Source organism: Haliaeetus leucocephalus, unplaced genomic scaffold (assembly GCF_000737465.1).
Source record: "Haliaeetus leucocephalus isolate CR32 unplaced genomic scaffold, Haliaeetus_leucocephalus-4.0 Scaffold229, whole genome shotgun sequence".
NCBI classification, from domain to species: domain Eukaryota; kingdom Metazoa; phylum Chordata; class Aves; order Accipitriformes; family Accipitridae; genus Haliaeetus; species Haliaeetus leucocephalus.
In genome coordinates this window covers 10,941,268-10,969,072 of record NW_010972665.1, presented here as the reverse complement: position 1 = coordinate 10,969,072, position 27,805 = coordinate 10,941,268, and the positions used below count along the sequence as shown (strand labels likewise).

Sequence of the window (27,805 nt, the reverse complement as noted above, 5' to 3'; positions counted from 1 at the left end):
AATGAATATATCATAATGTTAAAGGCCATTTTTTATGCATGGAGTTATTAAAAAAAAAGTGTACTTTATTGCCTTTACCGTATATGTTTGGCATAAAATAAATATCTTTGATGTTGACATGTGATACTAAAGCATAATGTTTTTTGCATTTGCAAGGTATACAGGTACACTGTTGGCAAATTTCTTTTTTATAGGTACAGATACACGAATGAGATGCTGTGAATGCTTTTCTTAGTAAATGATGTTGGTCATAGTGTTTTTGAGATGTCTAACTTTAGACACCTAAATCTACATATAGGCACGTATTATACACAGTGAGCTAAATGTTTTGCTGTCGCCAGGGTGAAATACTTGTTTGCTGCTTTGTACACCTAGGTGAGGGTTATGTCTCTGGTGTGCAAGAATTAACAGTATTTGAAAACTCTGGATTTGTGTGGTTCTGAATGGAAATGCGCTCTACCAGTTGTAGGATGTGGATTCTGGTATTTTCACTACACTAGAAGCCCCTAAGAAGCCATGTCTCTGAGTATGTTTCGTTTTGTATCGTTTTAATGTAGATCCACTTCCAGAAGTACAGCTCTGGGGCATCCTATTCATTTACAAAATCCTAAGGGCACTTCTGTTTGCATGAATTTAATGCTACTTTGATTTTATCTTAAGTGTTTCTTAGTGAGGTTTTGCAGCTTGGGGAGTGACTCCCTTTAAGGTAATGCTTGCTGTGGTTACACAAGATATTTTCTATACCTTGAATAAGTATGTTACTTGCCGTGTGTTGATTCTCACCATGATTGCTGTGGGTTAAAAATGTTCCTGGGTTTTTTAGTCCTGCCAGCTGTGTGTAGGTCTGTGAAAAGAGAAACACGGATCATAGTTTTAGGGAATAACATAAATGACTGAAATTCTGTGTCTTTACACCATTGTAAGACCAGCGGGTGAAACTGACGAAAACATAACATCGTGGCTAGCAAAAGCAAGATACTCTTTTACAACTGTCTTGGAAAAAACAGAAACCTGGTCTTGCAAATACAGAATTTAACACAAGAGTAAAACTTGCCTTAAGATGAAACATTGAAACTTGGAGACTTCGCAAGGCCTTATTGTCTGAATTGCAAGTCTTTAATAATAACATGTAGACAAGTTGTTCATATTGTATAGCCAGGCAAAACAGACTAAGTGCTGTACAAAAAGGTGATACAGACACAGTTAGTTGTCCAAATAGTAGGATGGGTATGTGGATGAGTGTGGAAGAAACAAAAAGCAGTATATCAAAGCAAGGATATCGTAATTCTCAAGGCAAAAACTTTTGAGGCAAAGATGTGTCTGTAAAGCAGATATGGCTTTATAAAATAAGTGTTATATAAAATAGACTAAAGTGACATGACCGTAGTGGAATACCTGTATTCCAAACCAGGTGGACGGAAGTGAAATTCAAGATACGAGGGAATGCATGAATGCTATAATTATCTTTCTATCTCGTACTTTTGTAGCTACTGTTATGTGTTCATGTGTCGCTGCACAGAAGTGAAACTTTTGAATTCACTTACTAGCACTGACCTTACATAACTGTTGGGCTGTACCTCAAGTCTTGTACATGAATAAGATGATGACCAAAATAGACTACAGTTTTCATTTCAGAGGAAAAAACAGCTAGGAATTTTCATATTGAATTGGGGATAACAGTAAGATCTGGAAAAAAAAATGATGTGGTGAAGGTGATGATGATGAGTGATTATTTTGTATCTTGTAACATAGACATTGGGGAAACTGAAGAAAATAATTTTCAAAAAACTAGCTTTTAGTCGGACTTTACATTATAATTTTTGCAGTTTTACATTGCTGACTACAGGTTTGTGCCATGTTCTATTTGTGGGTTTTTTTTAAATATCAAGTCTTAAGTATGTGATTTAATAATTGTAACACTTGAAAAATTCAGTTTGCTGCTTGAAATAGATAAATGGAAAAAAAAAAAACCAACTCCTTTTTAAGCTTATTTTATAGATTTCAAAAGGAAGGAAAAAAAAAAAGGGCCATTTATATAGAGAATGAAAGTTGGGGGAGGAAGGTGTGACCTGAATAACACCTTACTGCCAAGTAACTACTGGTGACAGGTATTTCTCTGGAGTTCACAAAAGTTGTATGGGTTACTTTGTATCACCATGGTATAGTTATGCACAGGAATGTAGTAAACATATAGATGCAAATGTATATAAAATTATGTTTAATGTGTGGTTGATTCAGGTCTAATATTTTTTTTTTTCCTCAGATTCAAGCACTCTTTAAGGACCAATGTACCCAATAGCTCATGGAAGAAAAAAATCAAATCAGGACATCCTTGGTTTCCAGGCTACCGAAATATGGAACGAAAACTTTAGGAAGTGTTTTGCAACCTATGCCGAATGGGACGGCTGTTAGTTTAGCAGGCAATAATGGTGGCAAAAGTTTTGGCAAGCACAATGGCACTGTTCGCATGTCTTCCTTTTCTTTCAATTGGAAAAAATCAAATAAATATCAACTTCATGATCAAAATGGGAGAGAGACAAACTCTAAGCATAACTGTAATGAAAAATTAATTGATTCTGAGAAGTATTCTCAATCTCAAGGAGCATTGGGTAATGATGTGCTCAGGGTGGGCTTGAACAGTACTGCTTCGGTTGCATCAAAAGCAGCAAAGCAAACCAATATGTTTGTATCTTCTACTGAGGAATTAAACCCAAAGTCTTTGCCTGGACTCTCTAGTTCAGCAAAATTCGCCAAAGGTACCCTGTCAGGAAGGACCTCATATTCTGGACTCAATGCTCCAAAATCACATTTAAATGGATTTTATGGAAATAGACCAGTCGTAGGTTTGCAGAGACCTAGAGCTAATTCCAGTGCCACAAGGACAAGTTCAGGAGAAAGCCTGGCACAATCTACAGACAATAGCAAGGCTTTTTCCTGTGAAAAAATGGTAAGATCACAAAGTTTTTCACATTCCATTCAGAATTCTTTCCTTCCCACTGCATCTTTAACCAGGTCACATTCCTTTAATAAAGCTGTGGATCTTACAAGGCCTTATCATAGTCAAAATCTAGCTGCCAGGACATCTCAGAGGTCGACTTTGTTGTCAAGAAATGCACGTCAGTTGGATGTACCCAATGGAAATGAACCTATGAAGTACGGATTTACCAGGCCCTACTCCGGTATGTCAGCTCCTTGTTCAAAGAAGCCCCCACTGTCGAATGGATCTGGGTCAGCACCTTCTTTTGGATACAGATTAAATCGGCCTTCTCTGCTGAAGCCTACCAGGCAGCGATTTGCTGGAAATATCGTGAATGGCAGCAAAAGTACAACTCCTGACACGTGCATTGTGGAGAACTCTGAAATTTCAACAAATATTAATAGAGCAATTGAGAAAAACAGTATTATAGAGAGCAATGCTCAAAGAACGGATTCTGATGAGGGCCTGCATGAAAGTATGGGAAAACATGGGTCAAAAGTCATGTGTATGAGCGATGATGGAGATGAAATATCTATATCTTCTTTGTCATCCTCTGAAAAAAATGATTTGAGTGAAGACTTCAGTGATGATTTCATAGATATAGAAGACCCAAACAGAACTATACAAATACCGCAAAAGGAGAGCTGCCTTCAAGAATTAGAGCATGGGAGTATAACGTCGATCGAGCCGTTCACTTCTCTCAAGGAAAGTGGCTGTAATGCTGATGACTGGCTTGATATAAACGTGTCTGGTAAATACTTTGTTCTGTTTGAAATTTTAGGTACTAAATCAAGAGTCTGTAACTGTAATGAAGTTGTTTTATATAATTGCCCATTGCTTGTGAATTGTTTCTGAATGCAACTTGGCTCTGTGTTGGCCCATTTGTTTTCTTCCAGCGCTTTTTCTGCATGATAGTTATCTTTTCCAAGCATGATTTTGAAGAACTCTTTTTCTTTGGGATAAGGATGAATGATACCTCCTTCAACCACACTTGCATTATGGTTGTGGGATTCTTTATATCCTTGCTTTGCTATTCATTTCTCTGGACTGGTGATCTTTTAAGGAAATTTCTCCTCCCCCCTCGCTTCCTCCACCTCTGTAGGCAGAGAACAGCTGTAACTGCTTCTAAGTAGTGGGAATAAGTGTAGGGTGTCTAATTAAATCAGTTAATTTATAAATAGGAATGTCACTGGTTTTTTTGTTTTTTTCCTGATGCATGCTATATTAATTCTTTAAGAATTCATGGAAGAGACAGAAGATGTTTTTAAAAGCCATATTCTCAAGTCTCTGATGGGCTTCTCATAGTACATGCTTGTTTTGAGAGACTTTACGGTCGAAAGATTGGATCCAAAGGATATACTTTTAGACCCACTTACTAATATCTTAAAAAGATACAGATTTCTAGAAAGTAGCTTTTATGATGGGTGAATTAGTGCAGTGTAAAAGCCCAGCAAAGATGTAGGTTGGAAGGATGCTTAGGTGTAACTACCAAACCAGCCTGAGCTGTTTTCTGCTCTAGGATAAATGAACAATACTGTAGAACACTTTCAGATATTTCTGTTACAGTACAGTTTCAGAGAAGTTAAAACACCAATAGTACACATCTTAATATTTGTACATCTTAATATTTATTTTTTGAATATTAGATTGTTTCTGGAATCTTAACTATTCTTGTTTTCTTTAAGCAGTGGATGACAACAGTGAAAGCACAAAGCATACTGCTGAGAATGTGATTTCTCCAGAGATGAATTACAGAGCTGGGTCCTCTTTTGAGCTTTCTCCATCTGACAGCTCTGATGGCACGTATATGTGGGATGAAGAAGGGTTGGAACCTATTGGAAGTGTACATCCATGTGGAAGTTACGAATCTTCAGAAATGAACAGCATAGTATGTATTTGTATGCATAGCTTGCATAATTATAGTGCTTTGAGGTTTTTGCTTATTAAGTATATTTTAAAAGCAGAATTACTGTATTTTTTTACTTGATAATTGTTTCCTCTTTCCTCTGTAGTTGATAGCTTTTTGAAACTTCTTGTTTAGGAGCTCCTGTTTCTGGATAGGTGACTTTGGATAGGTAATTTACATACATTTTTTTTTTTTTCCTTATTCTCAGGTTAGGGCAGAACAGGTCCGTCCTCATGCAATCTCATGGTAGTGCTCACAAAGAGTAAAGGAAATAACTTACGCAAATGATAGGTTAAATATCTCCTACCAACTCTAAACCTAGGAGTGAAAAAACAAGAAAAGAGCTATTCCTATCTGACTTCTTCCGTTGTTTTGGTTCTATACTGTACACTTATAGGACCCACTGTAATAGGACCCTTTTGAACTGAAGCTTACTTTGATTTCTCAGTTTGTTCAAGCATAGAATCTTGAAGGTAGATACCTGACTGTAGCTCACTGTAGCAGGACTCTTTGTGTGTCTCAAATGTGATACATAAGGTACATAACAAACTTTTTCTTACTCCTAAACTTAAAACTGATCTGCAAGAAACATCACTCAGTCTGAAGAATGGATGGAGAGTTGTTGCAGTACTGTGACCCTCCAGCTGAATTCAGGGAGCCAACCTTGGGATTTCAGTGGGTGTGAGGAAAATATTGTCTGTCTTTCCTTCATCACTTTTCACTGTTAATATTCCTTTATCTGAACAGACTTTTTAGTTAAGCAACTCAGATTTTATTAACATGATTCTAACAATCAAAACTTCTAACAAAAAGAATTTTGTATATTCAATGTGTCATGCTTCGTGTGTTTCAGGTGTGTTAGATACTGTGTCACCACTGCCAATTTAGTAATGTAGATACCAGTTTCAGACTTCGACAGGGTTTGTGGCACCTACTCAGACTTTGATTTGTAATTTTAGTAGGGTTGTCTGCTGTAGCCCAAGAGCAGAACAACAGAGATTTCTCCTGAAAGTTGGGCATAGCTTTGTAATTATATTTTCATGTGTAACTACATACAAATTCCTGATATATTTTCAGCTGCTTGTGGTATTGTTTGCTTTCTGTCTTAAATTACAATGTTGGGATGTAGTGCTTAAAAGAGTTTAGAAATGGTTATTAACTTTTTGTGGTAATTGTGGCCAGCTTGGAAAAGCAGTTTGAGACTTTTCCAGTATGAGCTTTGTAGCTTTATTGATGTTTATAGGGGACAAAAAAGTTTAATGTAGGCCACTGCAAAACCAAACACTCTTTTCCCCAGACACATGCATGCACATGCCAGGAAAAAAGGGAAGTTTTTAAACTTTGTCCATGATAAATTTTAAATATAGATATTTTTGATACATACAGTGTAATTTAGCAAACAAATGAAAGACGCTACTTTCTCATGCTTTTGGACTATGTATCTAGGGTTTTTGATACATGTGACCTCCATGCATTAATCTGTGTGTATGTATGAATTGATAGTCAATCAATGTCCTGATTGACAGAAGCTGTTGTAAGCCTTGTGGAGCAGAGGTACATTAGAAGCTTTTGATATTTTTGTTCACTATTTTGGTTTATTGAAAGTAAATAGCTTTTTAGAGCGGGCTTAAAAATGGAAAAATGAGCTTAATAGGTTTAAGGAAGTGGAGAAAGGCAGAGGTTGTAAGTAAGACTTACTGTTGAATCTAAAAATTCATGTGTTTTTTCCACTTATTTTGATTTTTATCTTGTCAGTGCTGTTCCAGAATTACAGTGCTTGCTGTACTGTGAATTTTTATCTTAAATGAGAGAAGCATCAATAATATATCTTCTATTTTTGCAAGGCAGAAATGTATTTTCAGTCAGCTTTGGTTTTGAGGGGAAAATGTAGCTCTGAAATGTTTGTTGAATTGCCTTTTAGTGGTGTTTTTTTTTCCCTGTGCTTGTTGTTTTTGGTAGAAAGCATGATACATTTGATTTCTTCAGCTTAAAGATTAAACACTGATTGCTTTTAATTTGAAGATGCAGAATAATTTCTGATACAGTTTTTCATTATTTCTGAAGGATGATGTTCTTGGGTAGGTTAATGTAAGCTTTTGTTCCATGTTTTTCCTTTTCTCTGCAGGCATTGAGTATAAAGACAGGTTAAAAAAACCCCACAACTGAAGGCGTTAAGAGTAATTGTTGTGATTAGTCAGCACATCAGATGTTTTGATTGCTGGGCATTATGTGACCAAGTTACATGATTTCTGTCCTCTAGTATGGTGTAGATAAAAGTAGTTAATATCTGTGTGTCAGAATCCAATTGATATAAGAATGAGTCAGATATAAGAATTTTGCGTGCTTGAGCTAATGCCAGCCTGACTACCCCTTGGAATTAATATTTCCATGGAAATCTCCAAAGCAAACAGTTGGTTCTGGAGTTTCCGTGGCATCAGGCTGGGGTGAGTAGGAGCAACGTAGCTGAATAACAATTCAGGTAGTTAGATTGTGAGTAAATGGTAGTGTTTAGTGCAAAATTCACCTTTTTAAATTTCCATCCTGCTGCTGTATTGTTAGTCTTTTAAGCTGTGTCATCCTTAGTATCAGCAAATATTAAATGCTTGTCCTAAATTTTTCTATAGGTGGCGGTGCAGCTCTTATTGGGTAATCTCAGATTAGAAGTGTTTTGACCGTCTTTGGAAAGGCAGCTTTTGCAGAGGTGATTTTAACTAGGCTTCTGGAACGGCAACCAGAATAGGAAGACAATGGAAGGAGCTTGCTGGCTGCTCAGTCTTTTTGTTCCTTTTTTGGGGAGAAGAAAAGCAGATAACTTTGCTTTTCTCAGTAGAGGTTGGCTTTAAGGACATGGTGGGGGGCAGTAAAATAAATTTGGCCAGTTTTAGGACAGTCCTTCTGTTCTTCACTAACTGAGCCAACAGCTATGGAGAAAATGTGCAATCCAGTGTTGGAAGTTTAGAAGTTATACAAATCTAAACCTCTCATAAAACAGTGCCATGGGGACTTACAGCTAAGTAGGACATGCGTGGGTTTCTTTGAGACCTTGTCAGGATGAAAATGTTTTTATTCTCTAATTGTGTAACAGAAAATAACTTCTTCCACTATCCCTACTTTTGTTTCATTCCAGTTTTGAAGGCAACAAATCAATTGGTTAACATTCTAAGAATTGAACTCCTTTGAAGTTTTTAAGCATTCATTTCATTGGTATTCCTTATACTCCTTTCAACAACTGGTCTTTGCTGCTGAGCAACAAATCACTGATAGTATTTCTGCTCAATTCTGTGCAAGAAGACTGAAGCTTAGGAAGACAGTTGTGATGGTTCTGTAAATTAGCAACATGGACAATTTTTGTCTATGTGTATTCTCACTTAACGTTTAGCCTGTACTGTTTGCTCATGTCCCGTGTTTCAGCTACCTACTTTAACACCGAGCTGCTTTACAGTTTCATGACAAAGCTGCTCAACAACGTGAGGTACACTTTCTGCTGTGTTTTGTTTGCAGGGTTTTTTTTGTTTGGTTGGTTTGGGGTTTTTTGTTTTGTGGGATTTTTTGGTTTTTTTTTTTTTTCTTTTCAAGCAATTTAATTTGGGCAAATTGGTTTAGACAGGAAACTTGCAAGACTTCTCTGTATTATCAGGTCATATCAAGTCCCTGTCTTAGAAAAAGACAAAAGAGATCAGTCCTCTGACCCATTTTTTCTGTAGGATCTCGTAATTTTACAATGTTTGTGCTGTATTAATTTTTGCTGAAATAAATAAAGCCAGTATTTTGAGTATATACAGAGTGAGCATCAATGTAATTACAAGAATATAGGATTATAGAGTAATACTTGAAATCTGGCTTGAAGAGACAGATGGGTTTTAGCTGCTTTGCTGAGAATTTAATTGCTCTTGGGATGAAATCTGGATCTCATTGGAATGAATCTGTTTTGTCATTTATTGACATGTGGCCAGAATTTTAGCCAGAGTGTGAGATAGTTATATTTTTCTCTTCTTCCTAGGTAATTTTTGAAATCTCATAAGATTTCTTTTTTGCTTTGTTATATTTTTTTTCCCCTTTGTGATTGAAGCTTGTGAAAGGGCAATTCTGAATTACTTTTTGAGACTGGGCAGAATGCTTTCTGGTTCAAGAGGCATAGGTACTCACAGTGAAATATGGTGAAATATGCTCTACTTAGAGAAAGAGAAAATAAGCTTCTAAAATGGCTTTGTTTAGTTCAATCACTAATGTCTTATAGTAATTTAGTTATTTACACATAATTTAGTGTTAATTACCTTAATTTTTTTAATAATTCACTTCTCAAAATGACTTTACAGTAAGCTTTAAATTGACAGTTTGATTTCTCAAGTGAGTAATTTATTATGTGAATTCAGACTTGTAATGTGTGTATTTCTAATACATTTACTTCTGTAGAGTGAAGTGTTCTAGGTATTGTCTTCTACCTATCTTCCTTTCTTTAGTTGTACATTCTCTTCAGGAGCTTGATGGCAAAACCATAGGTCTTGTTCTATGAGAAGCTGAGCTTTTTAAATTTTGGACTGTTTTGTTACATCTGTAGTAAAAATACAAGTGCAGGTATGCTTAAGATAATGTAAAAGTATAGAATAAAACAGCTATTCAGATCTATAAGGATTGTTTTTAACTTAGTATTCGGGAGACTTTTATGAATTGTGAATCCCTTAGAGGTTACCATTTGAGATAAGATTCCTCCTGCCCACTGTGTTTCTTTGATGGAACTATGTACTACTATGATAGAAATGCTGAAATTATTTTGGAAATGGTACAATGCTAATTCCAAACAGGTAAATATTGAGTCTTCATACTGTACTAGCAGCACTATGTAATAGCCATTGGAAGCATTTTCAGCACAAAAGCTTTCTGAATTAAAAGCAAAGTTTACAGACTTGAACACAATTTAAGTAGTATACTGAAAATGAGTTGCATTCTTATGAAGTTTTTCATAAGAAGCGAAGGTTGATTTATTGAGGCGTTCAGTATAGAGTATTCAGAAGGTCTTGTGCTTCATTTTCATACATTTAAGAGGGTGTAGTGAAACTAAGTATGTATATTTCCTTGACACAAACATTTCTTTTTTTGCTATAACTTTCTAAAAAGAGCAGCGTTGAAATGAGCCCTTTAGGTGCAAGCTAGTTACAAGAAGCACACATAAAAAGCAGTTTCCATCTAATGAGCTAGCTGAAATTTGATTCTTTTTCTGCTTTTCATGTTGTAAGTGAAGTGTCTTAAGCTTTTAAGATGCTGAAGATAAATGTAAAAGAAAAGTTAAAAAAACTGCTTTGATGTAAAATCTGCATTTTCATATGAAAGAATATATACACACATATAATTTTATTATTGAAGCAAAGACTCTTAAACTTACTTGGATTTTCTAAGTCATAACTGAAACACCTCGATTTCCAGCATCTCAGGCTTTTTTCTCATCATTCTTATATTTGCATTTCTGTCTGCAAGTTGATATTAAAATCCTCCATTAGCAAAGATGTTCCAGTGAGCAAAGACTTGTACACCATTTAGCTTTCTTTTTCTTCCCCAGTAAAAGACAGAATTAACTGAATATTTTAGTTCACTGATAGACTGAGTGTACTAGCTATTAGTTTAGAAAATAGTTCAATGATCTATGAGTAAAGATATCCCAACTGCTGATATGCCACACTTTGTGACCTTGAGTGAGTCTTACGGAGTCTATTTTTAGAATGATGGATGAATTAAAAATGAATAGTAATACTTGGTGTTATCATCAGTATGTATTACATTATTGATATATTTGTGGCTCAGCAAAGAACAATAAAGATCTTTCTCAAAGCAGAGGACAGCACTAAAAAAAGACACTTGTATTTTTTTTGACAGTCTGTACTCAGCCAAACAGTGTTGACTAATTACATTTCCTCCTTTGTTAGAATACATGTCTTTTGGCTAGCAAAAGGTTAAGCTAATACAGAGAATTAATTACATTGTGTGCTCCTATGATTCTTCTTGAAGTAGTTTGTGTACTTCAACTGGGCAGTTACTTAAGAAAGGTCTGAATTTGTTCTGTGCCTGAAACCAAAGGATGGTTTCACCTCAGTCAGTGCCATTCTGACTTGGATTCATTATGAAATTAATAAATACACACTTCTAATCTTGTGGTTAGACTTTTTTTGAAATTTATTTCTTTGCTAGAGAATTTGGTACAGTGACAACTAATTACATGAGTAGGTGTCCAGTACTTTAGTGAGAGAGTGAGGTTGAAAGGAAGGAGAAGGCATTATTCTTGTGGTGTAACAATATTTAATGAAGTATAATGGCTTTAGTCTTGGGGAATCTTGTCATACCTATATTAGACTAATTTGGATTTTGAAGTAGCTGGTCCGTTTTTGGCACCTGAAGATGCTGCCTGACAAGCCTGTGAGACCCCAGACGTTTGTCTGTCTTGCTGCTGCCTAGTTTAACTGGCCACTGCTGTGACATAACTGGACCACAGAGGAGGAAACTAGGCAATCTCTCCCTATAGGTATGTGAAGCGATACTAGAATTCATTAGTATGTCAGTGTAATGAGACTGTTTGTGAGACTGTAGTACCAGCGTAGGGGGAGATAGTTTTATCTACCTATTACCTAGAAAGTATTCAAACAAAGCAATGATAAAGGCACTTCAGAAATCAGCTGATGCAGACATGTAAATCTGTATAGGCAATAATTGAAATTCTCAGTGGCACATCTGTCTAATCGGGTGTGGACACACTGCAGAAAACAAAAGTATCTGTGAACCTCCTGGGAAGTGACTAAGAGCAAACCCAGAGGGTATCAGATACTTCGCAATTTGTATTGGTACCTTCTACATTTCCCTCCGTGCCCAGCATACTGGAGACCATTTTTATGGACAGAGCTATATAGCATATAGCATCACTAATGTGGAACGGCAGTGTGGAGTTCTATATTTTCTGCTTCTGCTCAGAGAATTTTCATTTGTCGCATTCATCACCAAAGAAATCCTGTCCTGCAGGATAGACTGAATAATTCATTGGTCCTTCGCACTCCTTTACCTGGAAGCCTGACTTTTGGGTTTGTAGGCCAATATTTTTCCTGGCAAGAGACATCGGAGTAGCCCAGGAAGTCTGTGAGACTTTAGGTTTTAGAAATGCATTCTAGAAAATGGCAAACACCATGTCTGAATTTTACTTGTGATATAAAAGGATTTCTTGGAAATATATTATCTTGGTAAGCTGCCATTTCTGCTTAGGATGTCTGTGTGAAAGAGCTTTGGTTTACTCTGTTTTCTATTATAAAGTGGTTCAAACTTCCTGCTCAGAAATACAGTGATTCTGGGATTGGAATCTAATACAGATGACAGCCTTGAAAGGCATTTTTCATTGGCATGCATCTGTGTGTCACTTCTCTGAAGCTGGTGTTGCTGGTAACAACCTCTGTTTAAGCTCATAAGGTCACGTCCAACTTATGCGCTCTTTTGTGCTGACACCCTCATGCCATGTTCCACCATCTGAGAAAAATGACGCTGACTCACCTGAACTGTACTTTTCTAACTGCATGGTTTTCATTAGGTCAATATAATTGCTCTCACTTTTCCAATATTACAAGTATAGATATCTCTAGCATTTGTTTTTCACATCCTCAGTATCTAAAAAGCTTTCAGTTATGCCTGAAAATTTATATTTGGAAAACATTAGACTGCTTGTTTCTGATTTCAGAGCCTGAAAAGTCAGTGTCACCTTTTTGCATTTAGTCTCCATTATGAACAGATAAGACTTTGTCAATATAGTAAATTAGTGGGAGAGCATCCTTGATTAACATGTCTACACTTAAGCTTTTAGTAGAAAACTGTGCAACTGCTATGTAAAACTCCATCTGTATTATTACTTAATACAGAACTAAGAGTACAAACTTGTTTTAGTATGTTCTGTTAGCAGGGTTTCTCAACCATTCTTTCGGCAGAGTTTGCTGGCGGATGGTGTTCTGCTCACGGCAGGGGAAGGAACTCCCATGAAAGCAGAGACTGATTTTAGAGGTGCTGCCTTCAGTGTGAAAATAGCCATCATCTAGCCTCCCACCACTGCTCTAGTCTTCAACTTCAGAGCTTAACTATTACAGCAATGGGAGGTAGTGAGAAAGTGAATTACTTAATGAGATGGCGTTTCTGTCTGTGCCTTGTGTGATGTACATGTCCCTGCTGTCAAATATTATTAGGAGGTTATATGACTATATTACAGGGCAGAAACCTCTTGTGATGTTGGTTTGAGAGGCATGACATTTTGTGAACAAGCTTTTACGGCAAATTACCTTTTTTCCTTTGGGATGGGAAAGCATATGTGCCTTTGAGAGCTGCTTGATTCAGAACTGACATAGTAAATCTTATCATGCTGTTTTGGCTGGTAAAATCAAGTAAGGCAACTTCACTTGTACTCCTGTGTTTCATTTGTGGTAGCCGTTAATGACAGCTTTGAATTTTTATGGTGGAGAGAGGGAGAGAGAGCAGCAGCTGATGTGTTGTTGTGTGAAATATGAGAATAAGTACTGGTAGAAATTAGCATTTCTTTTATTTCATAAGCCTGTAAATGATGTTTACTGTATGAGTTGGTAACTGCATATCCGGTGTTATATTTTAATGTGGTTTTATAGCTATTCCTTTTCATTTTTTTTCCTTTATTCTACCAAGTAGCATCACTTTTCAATAACAGAAAGCCTTCAGAATTACTCTAGTGTACTTTATCTAACTGTATTGCTGAATTTCTAAAAGTCTCACATTTTGTTTTCTTACTCCTAGGAAATCTTCAAACCATTATGAGCAGGTAAATGTGCCCAAAGAGAACAGTAGTCTTAAAGTTGGAGTATTTATAGTTATCAGTATGAACAAGAAAAGCATTTTTAAAAAAAATCTGTATAACAAATCGTGACACACATCTAAGCCATCTAATCAGGTTTCTGAACATTTCATAGATAACTTGATTAAAACCGCCTAGACTGGCACACAGTTTCCTTTTACTTTTCCTTTTTACCTAAAACTGTGTCCTAATAAGTTATAGGAACATTGGTGTTGAATCTTTCTGAATTATCTTCTGTTGCAAAGCATCAGAAATTTAGAGGAGGGGCAGTGTCTTGTACATGTTGGGGTCAGTTGTTTTTGTAGTACACACAGGCTTGGTCTCTCTGGATGAAATGTGTACACCCAATTTCAGTCTTGCTGTCCCCGCAGTTCTAAATGTGGGATGCGCTTTAACTTCTTTTCAAGAACACTTAACGTTGCATTCAGGCCCTATTGATACCAACTGCAATCTGATATCACCTTATAACTCCTAATTGTCATCTTCCTTGAGACTGGAAATTTAACAAAGCACCTTTTTTCCACATATGAGGTGGTGAAACAATAATTCAGTGTTTCTGTGTTCTTTGTTCACACTGTTGAAATGTATCAGGATACTGTAGTGAGACTTTACTTTTGTAACAGTGCAAGTAAGTGAGAGGACGCTTCCAGTGTTGTTGGTTCATTTAGAGATTGGTCAGAATTACTCAAAAATAGTTAGGACGTATTTGAGGATTGTTTTGTTTTTAATTAGAAACAAGTATATTAAGTTGACTGTATAAGAACAGAACACATTAATGCTGTGTGACAAGTCGTATTCAGATTACCCCCCAAATCTAGGTAGGGTATAATTAAAAATTACTACACAGAGGAAAGTTAATTGATCTCCGGGTAGCAGCCTGGCCCATGGTGTTCCTTTGAATTTTGAGGTTATGGTTTGGTGCCTTTCTCAGCTGGGAGTTATTGGAAGCCTCCCTGTTTTCCTTTAAGCTGAACCTCGCACTATTAATACAAGTACAAGTCAGTGGAGTGAGAATCATTCACAATTATTTTTGCCAGTTACGAGTGTCTGTAGCAATTACATATTCTTTGTAGGTTAAAATGCTCCATTATTTGTAGGTAAACTATAAAAGTAATACTGAACTTCTGATATCGGTAGACTTTTTCTGAAAACAGACTGGAAGCAATGAGTAGAAAGGACTGGTCTTTTCCTCAGCCTCTGCTACTTCTATGTTACTATTTATGCTTACTGCTGATGGCTTTCTATCATTGTGCTTGATAGTAAAATGGAAGCTTTCTACTTAAAAGCTTCTGCCTATTTAAAAAACAAATTAGAAAATGTTCTTAAATTTTTCTGGAATTCTGTAGGAAGATGATCAAAATGCTTCCCATCCTCCCCGTTCAGTTTCTTTTTTGTAGGCTCATTATTGGGTGCTAGGTGGCAGTCAAGGAACACTTTTTGTGGCTGCGGGATTTAACTTGTGCTGTATGTTTGAAAAGTGCTGTTGCTTATGAATTGAAGTCTCAACAGAATGGTTAATATTTCTGTTTTTCCACTTTCCCTTCATCATGCTATTGAATTTCAGTTTGCTTACACAGTCTGACATCTGATTTTTCTAATTAAAAAAATATTTTAAAAATAAGGCAGCAAGCACAGCTGCTTCTTGAGATATAGTGGGTCATAACTCAACCTAATAATTATTTCCTCTGTCTGCTTTTGGTAAATGTAGGTAGAACATACAATGCTTCTATAAAAATGTTTTCAAGAACAGTAAATCTTTATTTAAGACCGTTACATCTACTAGTTAAACATAAAATGTTTTGGATTTTCAGAACAAAGTTCTCGTTGTATTTGTGTACACAGCAACCTTCTGTTACAGAGCATGAACAGAAGGATGAAATACTTGTTTGGATGTTGGTCTTAATTATTTTTAATGTGACTTGCAATGTACAGCATTTAAAATAACGCCCTATCCTATTTTTGGTATCCTGCAGAGTTCTATCCTTTCTTTTCCCTGTGTGGTTTCCTTTGTTCTTATGACTTTGTTTACAGTGGGTTTTTCTTTTCAGCCCTGTAGTATGGTGTATGCCTTCCTGTGTCTTCTGTCTCTGTTTTTTGCCTTCACTTAACAGTTCTGTTCAGTTCTTATTTAATGTTGCCTTTTTGGAGACCTGTATTGAATTCCTATTTCTTTCTTTATCTCTTCTCTATCTGGGGTGTTGTCAAATGCTGAAAGTAGCATTGAGAAAGACCCTGGAAGTCTCCCTCTTCTCTACTGTCAGCCTTGAATCATATTTGACTTTTGCAGTTATCCTTTAGCTGCCCTCCAGATGTCTGGTTTACGCAGTCTGTTTAGTTTGTTTTTAAAAGCTACTTCCTTTTTTCATTCTTCAGGTACCTGAAATGATACTTCGTTAGTTTCTGTGCTACTCTCAAACTCTTTTTTTCCCTTGAGTTTTTTGGAGAGATTGTTCTGTAGTTCTCTCCCTTTGCTCATGTTTATCTTCTGCTTGTTGAACTTCTTTTCATCTTTTTTTAATGGAAAATCCACAATGTTTAATTTTTAGCATCTTACCAGAAGAGATGCAGAATATGCAACTGCATTGAAAATGAGTGTGAAAATGTCTGTGCAATTTCATGCATCTAAAGCTGCGAGTTTTTCAGAGCATAAAGCACATCTAGGTTTTATTTGCAAAAGAATGTTTGAAATAAGAAACAGTGCCCTTCTTTTAGTATAGCATAAGACTTGTAATACACTTTGACACTATAGAGACATGAATCACTTTGAGATGCAAAATAGTAGTGTTTCTTCTCATTTCAAATATTAAAGGAAAGAGAATCATATAAACGCAGTATATTTTTGTTGGTCTTCCAAAACTATGCCAACTCTCTGCAGTGATCCCTACTTTCAGTCAGGTAAATGAACTCTTATAGACAATAAAAGGCATTCTGTTTTGAAAGTACAACCACCTGTGACACTACAATGAACACCAGAAGCATCCAGCAGGGAGATCTTAACAACTGCAGACACATGACTACTAATGAAAAAGTAGTAGTAAGTTTCATCTGGGATACTCTGATGCCTTAATACTTTTTTTATGTTAGCTGCAGATCATACAAAGAGAATCAATAGGAGTAACTGATATAAAGGTTTAAAATAGCGTTGCTTATGTTAATGTAATATTTCTTTGTGGGTATTTTTGCCATACTGGCAGGATTATTGATGGATTTTTTTAAAAAATAAAATTATTTAGATATACCATTTTATGTAATGAAAATGTAATCTAAGAAAAGCTGATGCACTGTAAAAGAAAAGAAGTCTAGTGTATATTTTTATGTATGTGGAAAAGAGAACTTTTCACATTTTCCAGTGATGCTTTTTGTCAACAAGAATTCAAATTGTGGAGGAATGATTGCACGAGCTTTAGTTCTCCTCAGTTAGATTTTTGGAGTACTTGCCTGTCTGATGTGTCACAACTAAACCCTCCAGTTTATGCAAAACAAAGCATATAAGGTAGGTTCAGTCTGAGAGTAAGTATTTTTTGATGTTCTAAGGAGACATACCAGGTTTCTCTTCACAAAACTAGTTTGAAAGCAGTCCATTATTTTGTGGTTTTTTTGTTGTTGTCCAGAACTAGTGTCCTATGAATCAATTTCTAGTTGATGTTTTTGTAATCTTCATGCTCTTTTTAATACTTTTTCCCAGTAGATCCTGGAAGCTAGGTATCTTGTAGCTGGCCTCCTATTCAGCTCCATCTTTGATGCTTCATATAACAATAGGACTTTACTATGCAGTTGGGCTGCTGAGATATGTATCAAGGCTGTATTGTGATGTTTTTCTTAACTTCAGAAATAATAAAGTAGATGAAGCTTTGCTTACTCTGTAATTCTTAAGACTGTTGGACTTGACGAAATTTTTGGCAACAGGTACAGTGTCTGTTCAGCTGTCTTATCAACGGTTTTGTGAATAACATGATCTCAGAAAGCTTTGGCTTTTTGTTGCTAAGTGATAGGATGGGGAATTTCTGGAACTGAGTTTGTTGCAATAAAAAATACAACTAGCGGTACAATGCACTACCATAGTCCTGTTCTAAAGGGTCCTCTTGTGCATGAGACGGGTGTGTTGAGTTATCCCTCTGTACAGGGGTTATTCTGTCCTTTTGGTGCTGCAAACATGAAGACTCCAGCTGCTGGGTCAATGAACTGAATAACTGCCTTGAAACTGTCAGGTACTTAGAGCCTTAACTATTGGACTAGAAATTGAGCTGTTGATCCCAATGTCAACGCCTACATCCTCTGTTGTTTCAGGAGGCTTTTTTTTTTTAATAGGAGGACTTGCTTTATGATTACTCTTTTCTCCTGTGTAGTATTAGGCAAAATCAATATTGCTAAATTTGTAGTAATATATTCATTGTCATAGCATCAGACTCAAATTAAACACAGTATCGTGGCTTCATTGTCATGCTAACATAGACATCAAACGTTTTATTTAAAGAGGGTCTCTTCCATAGCAGAAAAAGAATGAACGTGACATCTGACCAGAATGTTTGACTTTTTTTCTTTTTTTTCTTTTTTTTTTTGATGGAATGTCACAAGGACATGTGTCTGCTTTAAATGATTTAGTGACTTTGACAACTGCTTTTTTAACTTTTTTAACTTTACAGAGAAGTATGTTGTAACACAGAGATGCTAGTTTTTCTAAGACTTGGGGTTTTTCATGTAAAATTGTATTTTAAAAAATGTTTTTCTTGTAGTAATTATCCAAATGACCTGTAGAAGTAATTCTGGTATTTTGGAGATTGTGACAGAATTCTATTCAGAGAACTTTTAATTTATGCCTTTTTTTTTTTCTTTTAGGATGATTTCATGTAATTCTTTAAGCCATTGCTTACATTGCTCTGATACGTTAATTAGTCTATCAGTAGCTTCTGAGTTTGTTATCCATGTCCCAATTTGGCCCAAACTGAGATCTCGATTTCAGAGAACTGTCAGAGAAATATAAATGTCAAGCTTTCTTCCAGTATGTGTCCATGAGATCTTACTAACTTAAAAACTGAAGAAAAAATTTTACATGGGCAAATGACTTTGCTTCATCTTTCAACAATTTCTGAGAAACTGTTTACTCTTACTGAAATCCAGAAATCAGCTTGAGTTAGATGTAGAAAAACTGAGCCTAGAATTTGGCTATAAAGACTAACAACATTCAAAATAAGTAAAGCACCTTTAACTAATGGAAGTCATAAAATAAACTTGATTTCATAGTGGTCATTACTGATACTTGCTATAATAGATTTTCATCAAAAAGAATACAGCATGGTACTGTAAGAATAACTAACTACAAGTCTGAAGTCTTATTCTAACCTACTAGTGATTTGTGTGTACAAAGAGATTAAAGTATAACTAAGTGGAATGTGCTATAACGTGCTGTCATTCCACAAAGTGGCCTGTAACTACTGCTGGTTTTTTAAGTAAACAACTTTGAAAATATATACTGGAAATAGCCTAGCATGTTTACCTTTCATAATATCCAGTCAGATTTAACAGTAAAGTTTTTACTAAATTAGATTACCTTAATGTCACGTAAAGCTTCTATAAATGCATTGTCAGTAACCTGGGTAAGTATTATGTGAATACTATCAGAACTAGGCATGCCAGAATGGTATTTATATACTGATGCTGTAGATGACACATGATCTTTTGCTGCCAAATTTTGAGCTTGTAGACATACTTTCTCTAGTTCCATTTTTCTCCCCAAAGCGGTGATATCTATCCTTTAATATTTTTGTTGTTTGAAGTTTTCAAGGAGTTGTAATCTTTTGTATTAAATGATCTATGCGCATTGCTCATGGTCTTTGAGCAAGAAAGTAAAAGATCAAAGAAATTGTGCATATAGGCTTAAAAAATAAGGATGTTGAGCAAATCAAACTGAAGAAATTTGTATGTGTATTCAATTTAAGTAGTCACTATGGAATACTTAAAGTGCATGTGAGTTTTCACTTCCATTTTCCACTGACTTCAGAAGTGCATGGTTATTATTGGAAGCAAGACCTAACTCACTAAACCAGTAACAAAAGTAGTTCTTTTCCTTTAACAGCCTACTTTTTAAAGGTAAAACAAGCGAATGAGGTCTGAGATCTTGAACTGTGGAAAAAGGTAAAACATTGTTCCTGATATTCACCAACAGCTCATGACTACCTCAATGCAGTTGCTTTTCAAGCAAGATAGCGTACCTTGGCATGAAAAGAAGGGTACTAAATTGGTATTTTGACCTCAGGCTCTTCTCAGTTCTGTGAATGGTCTCTGAAATTACTTGTTTGAAGGTTACTTGTCTGGAATTGCTTTGTGTTTCTGCAGTAGCCCCAGTGCCCCACTTCTTCCTTTTTTTCTTTTTTGAATCGCAGTGTAATATACCTTGTGTCATAAGCTTTCACTGGTCTGCATCTTTTATGTTTAATAGGGAGGAAATGTAGACATCTATCTTTCTAATTTGGGCACATTGTTATTTATTTTTAGTTGCTTTATATACTTAGCTCGAGAAATGGGAAGGCTGAGAATCAGGCTTCTTGCCTAGGTCTAACTGTTAAGCTAAATTGAACTTAAGTAGGTGGACTGAAAAAAATACTGCTCTTCAGTGGAAGAGAGAGCTTATGATGTATGTAGCATGAGGAATTTTTGGAAACTGAACTTTTCAAAAAGAATATTTTACTTTCCAGTTAATTATGAGGGACATGAATTTATATTGAACTTTAAGCTTGTTCAGCTTCAGCAAAAATAGGTTCTCTACAGTACCCCAATCTTCAAAGCATTGGTCTTAACTTAATATTGTTATGCCTCTTGAGAAAGAGATTCTGAACTCTATGTAGCCAACAGATTAGGCAAAACCCCCAAGCTGTTGTAGGTGAGCTGTTGGTGTGTGCTTGATTAACCTTTGGTAAGACATAGCACCTAAGAGCAATCACTGCAGAAAGAATTTGTAAAACTTGAAGTAAACTTGCTAAATAGGGTGTAATTGTTCGCCAGCCTTACCCGTGCCTCCCTGCTTAGTTTTCTCCCGTCTCCTTATGCAATATGAATGTTCTCAGCTTACTCGGTTCTTACAGCGGTAGTCATAGATCATCTGTTTCTCACCTAATGCTTTTCCTGTTCTACTGCAGTAAGAGAACAAAGTACTACTGCCTGTGTTCAGCTGAAAACCTTTCTGGAGGGAGAGCTTGGGGACAGCATTGTAGTTTGATTTGGGATTTTGCAATCCCCAACTTAATCTCTTTCTAGGTTTTACCATCCTGAAAATCTAGTGTTAAATCAGCCTTGTGGAGTTACATGCCCTTTTTAATATATGTTATTCTTTTCAATTATACAAATAAAATAGAATTATTCTCCTACTGTAACTTCTAATAATTGCTCAAACATGTAATATTCTGTAGGGTTGGAGCTGATGCACTTTTGAAGAATTTTTTATTTCTTGTTCTGTTTGAGCTCATTGCCCAGGATCACTTCACGATGATAATGGCTGTTAAGCACACATTATTAACAATGTTACTGCCATGTAGTTAACTTCAGTTCCTTATACAGTAGTAGGAATAACAATGGAAGTCTGTAAATATAGGTTTCATACGTACTAATGTGTTGATGAAACCTGCACTTTATCTTCTAGCTATTTCAAGATGGCATTGCTGACATCTACTTTTATATTGTGTTTCCCGAGTAGATAACATTGGGAAATGCTCAAAGTGAATTCATATGTGGCCCAACTATTACAAAGACTTCATATTCACAGTTGTTTTCTAGCATGGAGTTGCCTCAGTGTAGTGCAGGAATGTATAATTAGGGAAGCATAATGAAATGTGCTGTTGACAGAAAAGTATGTTTGGCATCTCAAATGCTGACCTTCTCTGACATCATTAGACTTCTGAAGTTCTGATACAAAGACAGTGAAGTGGCTTATCGAGGTTTATTAGTTAACACTCTGACATACTATGTTTTTATATTTTGCTTTTTTTAATGCTTTTGCACAGCAATGGCAAATGTTTTTTCAACTTCCTTATATGTTTGTGGCCACTGTAATTTATTTGTCATGCTCGTTAAGGTTCCTGCAGTAGAAGAAAATAATGCTTGTTCATACTAATTTGGAAGATCAAAGCATGGCATAGAAACAATTGATCAACTAGCAAACCAAAGCTGCCTCTCAAACACACCTACATTCTGTGGAATTGTTTGCAAAATACGTTAGTTAAAAATCTTCTAGTTCCTGAAAAAAAGTAAATTATTGGAAACAAAAAGAAGTAAATGTATACAAGTAGTTTGTTCTCTCAAATGTTAAATCCACTTTTCCTTTAAATGGCTTCCATTTCTCTGTGAAGCTTTTCCATAGGTGGTTTTATTATTATTCACAAAGCCCTGATATGTAGGTTTTTCTATGTTTTCCTGTAAATACTTGTTTGTAAACAAAATAAGGTAGGACTTTGAAATATAAAAAAACCAAGTGCTTTTGTCTCACGTATTCCATCTTTCCTTTATAATGCTCATGTTTTACAAAGTGCATATTAAATATTTTCATCTCGTACTCTCCCTCCTAAGTCAATAAATAACTTTCCCTGCAGAAATGTAGAATGTTTAATGTTCTGTGTCACACCTCCCCCCCCAAAAAAACCTACTTAAAATCTACTTCAATACTGTTTTCAGTATTTATAATAAAATATGGTAGTCCTTTGTGAACACTATAGGAAGACTGCTGAAGAACAGTTGGAGCAACAGTTTGGACAAATGCCTATTAATCTTCTTCCCTTTCATCTATACGTCTCTGACAAAGTGAATCTAATAAATGGTAGCCAGCAAAGGGATACCTTTCCAAGTGAATATTGTTTTGCAGTGTATTGGTAGTCTGTATGCAAGTACTCAGTTAAGTATTTAATGATCACTTTTTTGTCCAGTGAGAAATAATTAGTAAAACACTTATTTTACTTAATATTTGGTAAATTTTTTTCAATATTGGTCCCATGAATCATCTTTAGGTGTAGCTGTTAAACCTAGGAAAATCTGCATTTCTACTCTTAGAAAAGAGGCAGATACGAAGTGCCTGAGTCTCATCTTGGGCCTTAAAGCTATGGCTTTTATTTGTGGGATATGGGAAAATAGAGCTCAGGAGTCAGAGCTTTATAACTATTAACAGTTTCCTTAGACCTACTTTGTTATAATCACTTGGTATTAATAAGTTTAGCTTTCTTTGAATAATGAAGTAAAACGGAGTCTGGGTTCTCTGATGAAGTACTGCACTTTGTTGCTTGATGTGGCTTTTCAGTAGCACGGTGCTAGCAGCATCTGACTGCTCAATAAGCTGAATATTCTACAGCCTTGACCTCTTGAGTTTTTCCCACTGTTGGTATCCTTAAAGAAAGAGGGGTCAGTTTCTGTCTCTTTAACAGTCTCTCTCTGACTTGACTTGCCCCCACTACAGTCCTTTTTCTTTAATATACCTGATTGACTAGGTGTAGTATGTATAATTTCATTTAGTACTAACACTTTATTGCATTTTTCTTGTACTATTAGCACAGCCATGCAAGAGGACAGTTTGTTAGTCCCTTTAAAAACAGCTTTGTATTAACCAACAGTCTTAAAGACAAAAGGCAGCAGAGCTTAGTGCTGATAATAGCATATTTTAAGTTTTGTTGGCCAAAAAAGTCAACATAGGTTCTCCCCTTCTTCCTTTCAATGACATTACGATAGTATGATGTGAGAGCTGAAATAAGGTCATTTATCATCTTCTCTTCACAAAGCTGCTTTTGAATTCTAAGTGAGCAAAGTAATTTAGTTTTAAAATGCTTCCAACTGGGGAGATGGCAGGATATTAATGAATAGAAAAATCTTTGGAGTGTTCCATAGACATCAGGCAGAAAAATGTTTTAATCCATCTTTGTTTCATCTGGCACTGTTATTGTATCATATTACTAGAGGTGTGATGACTTCTGTTTGTGTAGATGGTCTCAAGTAAGGTTGATCTTGGTCTCTAAAGAGAGGAGGCTGCTGAGAACATGGATATGTGTACAATACAAATGTAACAAAGCTTTGAAATAAACTTTTTATGACAGGGAAAATGAAATATCATGAGAGCAGCTGTATCTCACATTTTCTTTCTTGCAGGATATCTTGAATAATCTTGATTCATGTGATCTTGAAGATGATGATCTCATGCTTGATGTGGACCTGCCTGAGGACCCACCTCATGACAAAGGTTAGTAAATTAGCCAAGCAATCTTATTGCGAAACTGCATTACGGGCTTAAGAGATTTTTTTTTTTTAGCTGCGTTGTTCTGACTTCTGCTTTAATAAGCCAATGTACTCTTCAAATTTTTTTTTAAGTAACAACTCATTCTTTTCTGAAATATAGGAAGTGTGATATTTCTGTTCCCCCAAATACGACTCTTGCATTTGAAGAATTCTAAAGTTAGAAATTTACTGCCTTTTATAAAAATACAACCTTGTTGCACGCTGTTTCTTTCTTTAAATTATTTTAGTAGAATAAATTTCAAACTTTTAAGTTAGTTCTTCAGTCTCATGCTTCAGCTATGTTGGAAAAATGTTGGAACAGCATTTTTTCAGCTTTGGTGAATGACAATGGTAATTCTTTTTGAGATAATTATTTGTTTTCTTCTACAAAATGACAATATCTCCTAATATATTTTATACAATTCAGGGTAACAGAAGCCTTAAGATTTAAGATGTGTTTTTTCAAGATATCTTGTGCATTCTTGTTGTCAGTGAGGATGCTGGTGAACTTTTCACAGGGAGGATAGTGGTACCTAGATGCCACTAAAATAATACAAATCCAGACTAGAATGAACTAGGGAAGGCAAATTATTGCCATGCTTTCTCAAATCCTGGCCTGGAAAAGTTTTGAGGCGTTTGCTTTTGGTCATTCCTGACCTACTTATAAGAATTGTCACTGTCATGTGAATATGGGTATTAACTTTACCTCTAAGTTCAGTGGAGGCTAATATATCTTCAAATGAACAGAAACATTGAACGTGGAGCGTTGTAATGCCCTACACCCTATAAACAGGCACTGACAGAGAAGAGGCTTTCCTTACTTTCTGTACTGTTCAGCTGCCTGCTGAAGTTTGGGGAAATTCAGGTTTTTTGAGAGTACCTGTGAGTTCTTCAGGTGAAGACTCCTGCGTGTGTGTTAGATATGAAGCCATATTAACAGTAAATAAATGCACAGTCTTCCATCTACCACAGTGATGGCACACATATTTTAACATATGAAGTGCAGTACTTAAACGACTAAATCTCAGAATAAGTTTTCCAAAGTACTTGTGTGAAAGGCACTTATTGACAATAGTGCCAGCATTCAACTCTTCAGCCCGTATAGGTGTACAATTTTTCTTTTTTACTATTTAAATTTTCCAGAATGGATAACAACCAAAGTCTAGGGGATATTCTTTCAATAAGGGTAATTCTGATTCTGTTGGGAAAAACTAAGAAACGATTTTAAAGGGTAGATCAATTTCTCATAAGTTTCTATGTTTATAAAACATGCCCTGCATCTGCATCATTAATTCCATTTCAAATTACTAATTTAAAACCAGTTAAAAATATATGCATTGTAAAGGTGAATGTTTGCCATTTAATCTAGACACAAATGAAATATGATTTTTAATTCACTGCTTTCTTGATTGCATCAATATAATAAACTTAAATCTACTCCCACTTCTGCAGCCAAGTATTGATAATGTTTGTGTAACTGGAATATGTTTTGTAACTATGACAATCTGCTGTGTAAGCTGCTGATTTCGGAGGAGAAACACTGTTTGAAATCAATATTAGCTAGTTACTATTGTTTTTAGCATTTTTTAGAAGTTGGGTTTCCATATAAAGTTGATGTGGCATAAACTGGGTATCTCTGCTATAATCGCTTCTTATCTTGAAATCACTGAATTTTTAGCAAAGAGGTTCTGAAAAGAAGGATTCAAAAGCGACCTCCAGGCTTTCCCTTAAGTAAATATGACCACCTGAAAAAGTGAAGTTTGCTCTTTAATATCTATGTGTCTTTACTCAGTGTCTCAATTTCATTTTCCAAAGCTGAAAATCATCATAATAAAATTACTTATAAACTTATTGAGGGCTTATTTTGAATAGACCCACTTGAATTATCATGTGTTATAAGCTGTAGAAGGATGCTTCTAAGGGAAAAGAAATCTTCTGTTACTTCAGGTGAACAAGTTCATTTTCTTACCTAATTTTTAGGTTACTGAACTAGGTGATAAAAACTGAATTGTAGATAAGTGTATTTGTTATAATAATATTTAACAGCACTTTTTTGTCAACACTTTTTTTGTAATTATGTGCAACTTCACTGACGTCAGCCTCTTAAGACTTTCCAGGTCCTCAGAAACTGCCCTCGTTTCACTTTGGAGTCTGGGATGCTGCTTGGGCGCTATTTATAGAAACAGTTCTAGCTCAACAAGTATGCAGTGAGTGAGGATGGCAGTCTTAAATCACAGGGTAAAACTGGGCTCACTTCCCAGCAACACGCAGGCTGGGAACTAAGCAGGAAGGAAGGCCCTGTTTATGAGCGTCGTATGCGCAACTATGTCTGAGTAGGCAGCCGAGTAAAACAGTGCTCTCTTGTGTAGAGTTATTCTCCTAGCAAAGGACTGACAATGTGAGGAAAAACTCCTTGGGTAAGTGAAGGAGAAAGTGCGATGGCAGAATAGCAGTTTATGACTTATTTTGCTGTGTCTGACTGCACGGATAGCAGTTGTTTTGGCTTTGGTTTTAGTGGTTTACAAGCTGTTGCCAAATATAGCTTTTGTTCCCTTAAGAAGTTGGTGGAATCTGCTTTGCTTTGCAAAAGTTACTGTTTTTAGAGATTTTTTTTTTTTGCTTTGTTTGCTTTGTTTGCTTTGTTGCCCTGGTGAATAAAGATTAAATGTCTCTCGAGTTGAAAAACAAACAAGATGAATAGGTTGAGAGATACATGTATTTTAAGTAAGGAAACTGTTCTGTTTTGGAATGAAGTACTGGCCTTTTACTAAAACGTCATCTTTCTGTGTGTGTGTGTGTGTTGTTTGAACTTTTTAAAGGCCTGAAAATACTGTCAGTAAGAAAGACAGGAAAATGTTACTTTTGGAATTTTTTTCTTCCCCATAGCTCTACCTCCTCCAAGTGATTTTCTACTTAAACCGGAAATACTGTTAAGGCTGAACTCTGTAGTTTCTGCTACAGGTTACTCTTATTCTTGTAACAAGTTTATATGCTAGTAAAAATGTGACATCATTACAGAAGTCTGCTTCCCAGTTCTAAAGTGCATACTTTTTTGGATCAGTTTAAAAAAACCAAACAAACCTACAGATTTTACACTGTATCTGGTACCAGCACATAGTAACTATTTTATTTATAAGGTCTTAGGAAAAAAATTTATAATTTTTTTTTTTTTTTTTTTACTTTATGCACTCTGTAGAGGAATGTGAAAATATGAGCCGTTATGATAGACAAGACAGAAATGCTAGGCAACATCAGGAAGGATTCTGGAAAAGAGCACCACAACAGCGATGGAATACACAGGATCACTATCATCTTGGCCATACTGATCACTATATCCATGGCAAAAATGATTTGAACAGGTAAAGGACTTATTTCTTCTCTCCCAAACAATTAAAATACCGTGATGAGAAATCTCTTTTGGCGCTGAAGGGTCTCAAGTGATATTGAGTACGAGACATTTTCAGAATAGTTGTATGTCTATAAATAGCATGTCTGAGTGGGAGCATCACTGAGATTTATAACAATTTCTTTTCAAAACTTTTTTTTTCTGTTATGGTTTTTAATCCAAATACTTACTTGTGTTTACATGATATTATAAATGCTTGACTAAATTACCATATGTGTTCCATGGAAAAACATTACACTGTCTTATTACTTGCATTTTGTAACTTTGGACAGCTTTTTACTTTTTTTTTTAAATTAAATGTAATCCTATAGTTCTTACAGCCTAGCTTGAATGACTTGAAGTTTATAGAAATCCTGGTGAGCAAACTGGTTTTAGGGTGTTGTAGTTAGTCTGTGAGATATTAATGCAAGTGGGAAGGAAAGCCCAGCATTTAAGTGA

General features: G+C 35.7%; 1 protein-coding gene across 3 annotated transcripts in view; it reads left to right on the top strand.

Annotated features, from left to right (window-relative positions):
• Positions 1 to 27,805, top strand: part of CCSER2 (coiled-coil serine-rich protein 2) — a 74,859-nt gene that overhangs the window by 11,207 nt on the left and 35,847 nt on the right. For 2 of the 3 annotated variants that reach the window (XM_010567885.1, XM_010567886.1), the window contains exons 2-5: positions 2,264 to 3,728; positions 4,666 to 4,865; positions 23,836 to 23,926; positions 27,158 to 27,320. In XM_010567885.1, coding sequence (XP_010566187.1) covers positions 2,303 to 3,728; positions 4,666 to 4,865; positions 23,836 to 23,926; positions 27,158 to 27,320 — 1,880 coding nt within the window. In that variant the 5' untranslated portion in view covers positions 2,264 to 2,302. Of the gene's footprint in view, positions 1 to 2,263; positions 3,729 to 4,662; positions 4,866 to 23,835; positions 23,927 to 27,157; positions 27,321 to 27,805 lie in introns of all 3 variants that reach the window. The other variant, XM_010567884.1, reaches the window with a different exon arrangement.